We start from the raw sequence: 10,815 nt of genomic DNA, 5'->3' as shown, positions 1-10,815 counted from the left end.
ACTCTGACGTGCGGCTGTGATTTAAAAATGAAAGATGCGCAGAAACATGCGTACGCACGGTTTTATAAATCTGATTTTTTTTTTTTGGCGTACGCCATTTTCTCCTTTTGGCCATATGTTCATTTTTAGGATGGTTTCCACGCAATCCTTTATAAATCTGACCCCTGGTCACTGAACACCTCTTTTCTGATGAGGAAGGCCCAGCAAATACTCTTCTTTCTCAGGAAAATGAAAAGGGTTGGACTTTTTGCTCAGTTGCTCAGAAATTTCTATAAAGCGGTGATTGAGAGCATCCTCTGCCTCAGTATGACTGTGTGGTACGGAAGCTGCACAGTCCAGGACAGAAATGACTTGGCCYGGGTGGTGAAAACTGACCAGTGGATTGTGGGGGATCAGTTACCAAACCTGGACTYAATTTACGCTGGCAGACTGCAAAGGAAGGCCAGTTGTATTGCTGCTGATCCCACCCACTCAGCACAAATATTGTTTGTACCACTGCCATCTGGGAAACGATACAGAAGTATAAAGACCACAACCACTCGACTAAAGAACAACTTCTTCCCAAGAGCTGTTAAATTCATCTGTACACAATTCCATCCCCTCTATCCCCCTGCAGTCATACTCACATCTATTCGCTGCACCGTGAGGACAAATTGAGATCACAACATATATATACTTTATTATTTTATTTATTTATTTATTTATTTATTTATTTATTTATTTATTGAGGGCAACATGACAATTTTGTTATGTTCTAGAAACATAATGACAAATAAAAATCTTATGTCTTAAACAAAATCAGTTTGGAGAAACAGGCTTTTATTCTGAAAGGGCAGAATGCAGCTCTGATGCTAATTTAAAAACGATTTTGCCAAAGTTTTATTGTGGTTCATCTGAACATTTTTTATAGGCATTGTTGTCAGTTTTGCTATAAATAAATACTCATGTTGTTTTTCTTGCTCAAACTGYAGCAGCAACTAGTTATAGCATTTTTGTGCAGCCTAAGATCAGTTCTGTAGCAAAAATGTAAAACTGTTTTTGCTGAAAGTAACTGTGTAATATGAGACTTACAGTGGTGTAAAAGTTTGAATATTAGCTTTTTTGCACAAATTGTTGTGAAATTTTGAAGACTGGAGTTTATAGATGGCTTGTTGAAGTGAATGCACTGTTTTCTTTAAACAATTTATCTAATTTGCTGTTAGTGTAGTATTTTATTATTAGTTTGGTAGAAATATTATAAAATCACTGCTTCATAAATCACAGACTGCACTGGAGGCGCTACAGCTAGCTACTGCAGCAGCCATAACCATGCAAATAACCATAAAAACCTATTTAAATAACTACCAGTATGCAATAAAAAGCTGATACAGTTTTAATCTATGAAACAGGCCTACATGTTTCTATCCCTAAGTCAGCAGCCATTGTTTTTGGTCCTGTAACACCTAAACTCTTCCTTTAAACTGAGGTTATCAAACCATCTTTCTACAACAGATAAGATATTAATTCTGAATCATTTTTACACAGAACCCATTGTTAAATTACCAAAATTTTATTATTTTTACAGTCATGTTTGTTTGCTCTTGTCACTCCGAACATGTTAATAAAACAAAGGTTTAGCCATCTGCCCCTAACTTTGCCAAAGCTTTTGTTGTCATTTAAGAATTCCAACTTGTAGTTTGTGAGTTATGTCTGAAAGAAAAGCTTTGAAATGAAGTTGTGGCCAGATGCTGTTTCTTATTAGCATGGATGGAATCAAATCAAGAGTTTTCCTCATTAAATCACTTTCTGTTTCACTCCTGTTTTTCTAAAGAGATAACTAACCTGTGATTGAACCTGACATTGTGTTTTCTGCAGATCATTAAACTCTAACTCGTGTTATTGTTCYTGTTTTTTGCAGGTCGCCCACTAAGGTAAGATTCATGACAATCATAATGTAGATGATTAATCATCAGTACAATTATCCAGACCTTTTCCTAAATGCACAGAATAAATGGCTCCATCCCTCATAGCSTCTCTCACAGTCAGGAGGTGACTCACGGTGGATCCATGTCGAGTCACGTCAGCTTACATAACAAAGTTGTTCACCATCTTTCTCTGCAGCAGGAAGCCACAGCCAACAACAGCACTCCGGCTGCTGCCGCAGCTCCAGCCAAGCCTGCGCCTCCCGCTGCAGCCGGCGGCCCACCAGCTCGGCCCGGGCCGCCGGCCAAACCCCCTCCACCCTCTGTCGCTCCAACCGCCCCCGCCCGTGCCAGCACCACCGTAACCACTCCCGCCGCTACCAGCAAGTATGAGTCAGTCAGCTGTGCTACGAGTGTGTGAGCTGAGCCGCTTCATGCTGTACACACACCTTCTGTCTGTCTGTTCAGTGCTCTCGATGACGGCTTCCTGTTGGATCTGGACCCCATGTCGTCCTCTTCGGCAGGGCGTACTGCAACAGCCTCCTCCACCACTGGATGGGGAGGTGAGACCTCTGTCATCAGACAACCAAACATTAATGAATGTTACTCTGAGTTTATATTTGGAGTGCAGAGGTGGATAAAAACACAATGCTCACTTTACGTCAGCACACATCAGTTCTGAACAGCTTTAAAGCACATTGTGTAGTGATTTGTTATGTGTTTGCTTTCCCCCAACATAACTATATGTTTGAATTAGGCAAGTTTTTAGCATATTTTTAGCAAAGGATTGTCCCCACCAAGTAGCAAAAACAAGAGCACACACACACATGTTTGTTTTTATTCGTTGTGGGGACCATGCATTGACTTCCATTCATTTTCTGGTCTCTCTATAGCCTAACCCTGACCCTTCAACCTAAAACTAACCTCACCTGACCCTGTACCTAGCCTAAACTCAATTCACATCTTGGTCGTAAACCAAATTCCCCCACTCAAAATTAGCATGCCCATGGGGACCGGGCTTTGGGCCCCATGAGGCTGCGTTTTTCTGGAAAATGGTCCCCACAAGGTAGCAAAAATATGTACATGCATGGTGGTGACCATCTTGGATTTTGACATGGCAAAAAAAAAAAAAAAATACTTTTTTTTAATTTTAAATCTTTGAATATGAGGGTATTTGTTCTACCAGAGCTTCTCTCCTTGTCTGCTGCTTGTATTTTCTGTCTAATTCACTTTATTTTTCTTTTCTTACACTGAATGAAATGCCTTGTTTGATTAAGAGAAGAGAGCAATAAATTAAATGTACATTTTTTAAACAAATTTATTCATTTCATTTAAAAACAAGTGCCATGCATACAACAAATAATAATACAACGCTAATAAAATGAAAGGTAGCAGAAAGAAGAAAAAAATTCTTATTGATATCTGCCCCCTTTTTTAAAATGAATAAATTGAAGCAATAATAGTCTTCAAACAACAAAACATAACAAAAACTTCAACTCCTTCTTGAAGAATGGTTCTTATGAATGCACACTATACAAATTCATATAGTATCTCATCAACAATCTAACTTTCATCATTCTCTTAAATAAAATTATTGAGCCAGCATTTCTATAATCACTTTCCAAATTGTTCCACAATCTTATTCCTTGGACCGAAGTACAGTACATGAGTCCTTCAAATTTGTTCAAATTTTGGGCTTTACAAACATCTCTATACCCTTAAGGTTATAATTACTTACTCTCGTAACAAAATTTAATTGAATATTTAGAGGTAATAAATTTTTATTAGCTTTATGCATAACCTGCAAAATTTTATGAACAACCAACTCATAAATATTCAATTATTTGAACTGACAAAATAATATATTTAATTGGTGACTGTAATTTTTTCTGGTGATAATTCTTATGGCTCTTTTCTGTAAAATAAAAATGGGATTTGTAATTGTTTTACATGCTTTCCCCCAGAAMTCAACACAGTAAATCAAATGTGGGAAAATGATTGCATTATACAACATAAACAAAGCTTTGTCATAAAGTAAGTCCCTTACTTTATACAATACTGCAATGGATTTGGCTATTTTTGTTCTTAAGTGAATTATGTGGGATTTCCATGTCAGCTTTTCATCAATAATAGCACCCAAAAACATCACCTCATTGACTCTACAGATTTCTACATCATCAACTTGAAAAGGAAAATCAATGGCTTTGTTTCTATTAATGAATATCATACAATTAGTTTTATTCAAATTTAATGATAACTTATTTTGTTTAAACCAAGTTTGTATTTAACAAATTCTGTTTGCGTCATCCCCATCATTCGTTCTATATCTTTTCCTAAACAGAAAAATGTAGTATCATCTGCAAATTATACACACTTAAGAAGCCCAGACACATTTACTAAATCATTCAAATACAGAAGAAATAACTTTGGTCCAAGTACAGAACCATGAGGAACCCCACATGTAATGTTGCAGAGTTCAGAGCTTACATCATTTACCTGCACAAACTGTTTCCTGTTTTCCAGATAAGTAGATACCAACTGTAGTGCTGGACATCTTATATCATATTTATTTAACTTTTCAAGAAGAATGGTGTGGTCAGTGGTGTCAAAGACTTTTTTAAATCAACAAAAACACAAAAAATGTACATTTTCTGATTCTGTCAGATTTCTGGGCTGCTAAAAAGATAGCATTCCTCTTTTTTTAAGTGTTTGGTATGAGTCACTTTGTATTTTATTTTCTTGAGGTCTTTTTTTTGTAATTTGACCAATGTGTTTTGCTTTGTTTTGTTACAGATCTTTTAGCAGGGGGTGAGTATTCTAGTTTTATTTTTTGTTCTGTTTTCTAAAAATTAAATATAAGAAATACAGGAGGGTAATCTGTTTTTTTCCCAAAGTTTTCTTCTGTCTGAAATTCTTCTTTGTTCTTTGTTGGTTTCATTAAAAACAAGAACTCTGATGCTTCTCGCATTTCTCTTAACACATACTCTCTTTGAAGATATTACCTTTTCAGCCACTTTGATGCAGCTGTATCTCCACTATTTCCTTTTCTCTTCTGTTTCTGTCTGTTGGGGGATGTGATGGGGGTCTGGGGTGTGAATTATGGGGTTCACCCACAAAGCTGCTCCAGCTGCTGCTGCTGGAGCCTCTGAATCCATCAAGGCGGATGGAGAGTCTGCTTCTGCTGCTGCTACCGCTGCGCCTGCACCCGCCCCCGCTGCTGCAGCTGCACCAGCACCCACCTCGCTGCCCATCTCTGCTCCTATCGCCACCGCAGCCACAGACATCGACCTTTTCGGAGGTCAGTGTGTGCAAAGGGGTCGGGCATAGTCCAGGATGAGCAGCATGGCTGGATGCTTGCTTCCATCCTCATTTTTTATGTGCTCTGTTAAAACTATGCATCTGAAATATATCAATTATATATAATTAGTTTATTATATTATTTGTCATATCCACAAGTATTAAAATAGATCATAAAGTCTACAGGCTTTTCATGTTGTGCTACACTTTGCTACTTTTATTCATCAGCTTTTAATTTCTAATTTTGAAAGAATTATGGCAATACTTTAGGGAAAGTCTGATTCTTCTTGCGGTGAGAGATAAAACAGTTTTGCATTTTGCTTCCACATCACGGCACACACAAACAGAGCTTTATTTTTCTAGATTTCCTAATCAACTCTGACTCGACTTGCTCCATAAATATTGAATGCAGCAGAAAATATGTCATTTCAGGCACGTCTTAACTGGGTGTCTTTCAGGCTGCTCTTTTTTTTTTTGTGATGATAAAATGTGTGCAGCTGAATAACTCTACTAAAATATCATTATTCTGTTAATATGATCCTTGCATGGGGATTTTTTTTCCTTTTTATTTATTCATCCCCATTAATATTTTTCTAACAACTTACTAATGTTTTTATAAAGGTACCAAATGACTTGTTTAACTGATATTGAGAATTGTTAACAATACCATCACTCATAACCTTTAATAATTGATAAAATAAGTTGTTTGTCAAAGAGAGACTGATTTTTTTCATCCCCCAAATGGACATCCTCTTCTTGTCACAGAGTACAAATAACTTGTGACAATTTGCCTCATTTCACAAGCCTGCACAAGTAGTGCACTCACTGAATGCAGCATTATGCACCCCTCCAAAAAAATAAAACTTAGCATGTGACTGATGAGCAATTAGATCATTCACTGCTCGGACTGGGCTGCATATTTCTTGTATTCTCTGCTTTTTTTCCCTAACGCTGACCTCTCATTTCTGTTTCCTGTTCATTTCATCTGTTCACCCATCTTCTGTTCTTTACATCCGTGTGTGTGTGTGTGTGTGTGTGTGTGTGTGTGTGTGTGTGTGTGTGTGTGTGTGTGTGTGTGTGTGTGTTTTGTGGCCCGGGTGTTATTTTTGTGGCACTTTTCTTTCCACTGTTGTCGTCTGCAATACCCTAGATGCGTTTGCACCCTCCCCAGGAGACGGTCCTGCTGCCGCGGCTGCGGGTCCCGCTGCTGATGCGTTTGGTGGATCTGGTGGGTGTTTTTTTTTTGTTTTGTTTTTTTGCGAGTGTGTGAATTTATGATTGTCTGCGAATTTGAGAATTCTTGCTTTTGTTATGTTAAAGCAGCTTTTCGCTTCATTAGAGACAGTAGATGAGATCCCCACAGGGCCTACTGTCTCACCCCAAATCCTGCTAACACCCCAGTCATGAATCCTCTCCTCCTCCATCTTGACCGCTCATATTTACCCTTGATTCCTTAAGGGGACAATACAAACACAGTGCAGCTTTTAACTAATACTTCTCACAAATGAATGCTTTTTATTTCCCAATCACTGTCCCTGACAATAATAGGTGATCATTATACCAATTATTGCTGACCTTTTTGTTTATCTTATTTATAAACTCCATGAAGTCACTCTCTTTGACTGTAAGTTATATGGGACCATAACTAAGGAATAAGTGTGCAATAGTGGTGTTTAACAAAATTAGATATATTTTTTCACTGAATATCTTGATGATACTACTGTAGTTTACATAATGTTACATTTTAAAACTTATTAGCAAGAGGTGGTGGGCACAGTACTGCTAATCTGCTGACAGATTTGAGGAAAGCTAAGTTTTTAACTGTGCCCACCGCTGTTAACAGGCTTTGGCATTAACTCTATGCTGCACCCATCCTTAATGTCCTCTGACAAATGTTCAACAGATTATTAACTTTAAAAGTAATATTGAAAATACTACAGTTACATTACATTAATAGGGTTTAAAAACATTACATAAATAAGTATAATCAAACCACAAGATTCAAAACTTTCAGAAAGACCAAATTATGCTGAGTCCTGCATGGCTAACGTCGAGCCAAAAAGAAAAAAAAAAAAAACAATAGTCAGTCCAGGACTTTAGCATTGTGAAATAAAGAACAAATGGTTTTTTGGCTCTTAAAGGGGACAGATCATGCAAAATCCTCCCTTTTTTAAATACATTTTATTGTGTACTTGGAATCTTTATATTCTGTTTGGGTCATATTTTTCAACACGTTCAGTTTTCTCCATTCTCTATTACGTTTTCGGAACTAATTTGTTTTGTGCAATTTTTATTAGTGACTGAACTGCTAAATAAGGTCTGGACTTACCAACTACAATTTGGTGGTCTTCATTCTCCTCTGGTTCTGGGTCAGACTCTGGCTCCAACATGTAAGGCTGGATGGATAAGTCTTCACTTGTTGACATCTTTTACTTAATTTGTAAAGAAAACACTTCTGCACAGCTATATAGTGGCTGGATCGCAACAAAAATGTCACAGTTTCACTGAAGACCAGCTCCCTGTGAACAGGGCCTTAAAGAGACATCTTCAAAATGAGTCAATCTGAGACACACTTCAGAAAAGGGGTGAAAGATGGGCTTGTAAATTTACAATAAGGAGGGATTCAGACCAAAGCTTTGCAGTTCCACTTTATATAGACCCCAACTGAATGATTTAAATGTGAAAAAGAAGGATTTAAAAGCATATGTTTACTTTAACCCTCATGTTAAGTAGTGCACGAGGGGACCACGTACATGGAGATTAGTTGGGACTGAAGAAAAGATCATTTTATTTAACACTTGTGTTTTCACCTGATTTCAACCGTTATTGAACTCATATTTCCTTACAGGGACTATGCCAACAGTCTGTGTATGGAGAGTTTGAAAAAATACACAATACTAACAAAACAAAAGCTGACAGGACAGCGTAAACCCACAGAACTCAGGGGAACAACACAAAAAGCACAAGGGAGACTGGGACAGGAGGTTGACCAAGTTCCAGGTTGTTGTGGTATGGGAGGCAGCTGAGCTAATTGCAAATTGGCAACATATGTGGGTGGCAAACTGACTGAAGGCTGAGGGTGAAACGATGAATGGCATAGGGAATACAGGGAGGATAAACAAAATATTGATCAAAATCTGAACCTAGAGATGTAACAGAAATAAACTGATAAAATAAAACACTCTAAACACAAGAACCCAGAAAGAGTAACATAGAAACCACAAAGGGAATACATCTAAAAGTAAATTTAACATTTACTAAATAAGTAACTGAAATATACAGATCCTGACAGACTACGGTTCAGTAAATACCAACATGTAGCATGCCAATGACAGGTTGACTTTCCTTTCCAAGAGGACTCCTGAAGCAGCTGACAGGTACATGGTGACAAAGAGGGTTGCAGCTTCAGTGGTTGCTGATGCAAAACTCTGGCATGGGAGGAATTCGGGGAGGCCATGGAGAAGGACTTTTGGTTGGCTTCGTGAAGGTACTGGCAAACCTTTCAGCCACTCAGAAAAAGAAAGCATTCCATGTCCCAGGTTGTACTTGGTTTGAGTGAGAAACTGCTGACATGGACTGAGGGTATTGTTGGGTGGTGGAAGGAACACTTTGAGGATCTCCTGAATCCACCATCCATGTCCACTTTTGAGGAGACAGAGTCCATGGCAGAGGTCACCGAGGTAGTCAAAAAGCTCCTYACTGGCAGGAAACCAGGGGTGGATGAGATTCACTTGAGGGTGTTGGAAGGGATGCTCTGATCGATTGTCAAACCTTGGATTCAAGCGGAGCAGTATGGCTTTTGTCCTGGGTGTGGAACAGTGGACCAGATCTTTATCCTTGCAGTGTTGCTAAGGGGGGTCGTAGGAGTTTGGCTCTCTGGTCTACATGTGTTTTGTAGACTTGGAGAAGGCTTTTGACTGTTCCTCGAGGCATTCTGTGGGGTTGCTGCGGGAGTATGGGGTGTCTGGGTTGCTACTAAGAGCGATCCAGTCCCTGTATAACCAAAGGAAGAGATGTGTCCACATTCTTGGCACAAAGTTAGCTTGTTCTCATTGCAGGTTGGGCTCCACCAGGGCTGTCCTTTGTCTCCAAACCTTTTTGTAGTGTTTATGGAGAGGTTCTCAAGGCACAGTTGTGGAGAGGACAGTTTCTGGTTTGGAAACCACAGGGTCTCATCTCTGCTGTATGCAGATGATGTGATTCTGTTGGCATCTTTGGATCAAGACCTTCAGGGTGCACTGGGGTGGTTCACAGCCCAGTATGAAGCGGCTGGGATGGGAGTTAGTCCCTCTAAGTCTAAGGCCATGGTTCTTGACCAGAAAGGGTGGAATTCCCCCTCCAGGTCAAAGGAGAGTCTCTGCCTTCAGTGGAGGAGTTTAAGTATCTGGATGTCTTGTTCATGAGTGATGGTAGGATGGAGCGGGAGATGGATCAATGGATTTGGGCCTCTTCCTCATGGCGTTGCTACAGTCAATCATGGTGAGGAAAGAGCTGAGTCGAAAGGCAAACCTCTCGATTTACTGGTCTGTCTTATGTTCCAACCCTCACCTTTGGTCATGAGGCATGGATCATGACCGAAAGAATGAGATCCCAGATACAAGCAGCCAAAATGAGCTTCCTTCATAGGGTGGCCAGGCTCAGCCTTAGAGATAGGTTGAGGAGCTCCGTCATCCGTGGGGAGCTTGGAGTAGAGCCGCTGCTCCTCCGAATCAAAAGGAGTCAGTTGAGGTGGTTTGGGCATCTGACTAGGATGTCTCCTGGACGCCTCCCTTTAGAGGTGTTCCAGGCATGTGCCACTGGTAGGAAGCCCCAGAGAAGACCCAGGACTCGCTGGAGGGATTATGWATCWTCTCTGGTCTGGAAACTCCTTGGGGTCCCCCAGGATGAGCTGAAAGTGTCACTGGGGAGAGATATGTCTGAGTTTCTCTCCTGGACCTGTTGCCTCTGCGACTCGACTACGGGTAAGCGGAAGAAGATGGGATAGAGGTTGATTTTCTTTTTGCTGCTTCAGTCTTGCCATACAGACATGCACTTCCAGAATATCTTGCATTGCTTGAGAAACTTTTATCATGGCAGCAATAATTGCCTATATTAAAACAATGTTCTCTTCAAAACAAGTACTGAATCCTAATAGCATACTCTTTAATATTCTGTAGTCATGGTTTTGAGTTTCAAGCATTTGTCCACGAGAGTTTTAAACTTTTAAAACTTTCTTTATTGCCTAGCTGTGCTGCAATACTCACACCAACTTGTGTGTAAACAKGAACTGTGATTAACAGTAAAATGATTACCAATATCTTTCAGAATATGACTCTTCAGTTCAATGTAGACTATATTCATTATTCCAGAGGTTTACTCCCCCTCTACCTTCTGTGCAATAATAAATAGCTTTACAGAAGAAAGTTTAGATCATCACTCATGGATTTAAAAATGCACGGGGATCTTCGCCTAGATAAAATTACTGCAGTTTGCATCCTTAAAATATACACATCTGTCACCTTTATAAAGCACGCCATGATAATACTAGGTTTGACCTCCTTTTGTTTTCAGAACTGTATTTGTGGCATAGAGTAAACAAAAAGGTATTTTTTTATTCTCGCTACACACAGCCTTCTGA

The 10,815-nt window shown here is 39.4% G+C and overlaps 1 protein-coding gene across 9 annotated transcripts in view; it reads left to right on the top strand.

Annotated features, from left to right (window-relative positions):
- Nucleotides 1–10,815, top strand: part of snap91a (synaptosome associated protein 91a) — a 72,255-nt gene that overhangs the window by 39,552 nt on the left and 21,888 nt on the right. For 6 of the 9 annotated variants that reach the window (XM_014020473.1, XM_014020472.1, XM_014020470.1 and 3 more), the window contains 6 exons: nt 1,898–1,910; nt 2,101–2,288; nt 2,370–2,464; nt 4,695–4,709; nt 5,020–5,199; nt 6,349–6,426. In XM_014020473.1, coding sequence (XP_013875927.1) covers nt 1,898–1,910; nt 2,101–2,288; nt 2,370–2,464; nt 4,695–4,709; nt 5,020–5,199; nt 6,349–6,426 — 569 coding nt within the window. The remainder of the gene's footprint in view (nt 1–1,897; nt 1,911–2,100; nt 2,289–2,369; nt 2,465–4,694; nt 4,710–5,019; nt 5,200–6,348; nt 6,427–10,815) is intronic. The other 3 variants (XM_014020469.1, XM_014020467.1, XM_014020474.1) reach the window with 2 other exon arrangements.

This window comes from Austrofundulus limnaeus, unplaced genomic scaffold (assembly GCF_001266775.1).
Source record: "Austrofundulus limnaeus strain Quisiro unplaced genomic scaffold, Austrofundulus_limnaeus-1.0 Scaffold253, whole genome shotgun sequence".
Taxonomy (NCBI): domain Eukaryota; kingdom Metazoa; phylum Chordata; class Actinopteri; order Cyprinodontiformes; family Rivulidae; genus Austrofundulus; species Austrofundulus limnaeus.
Note: the sequence above shows the minus strand (reverse complement) of the source record. Positions and strands in the feature narration are given on the sequence as shown.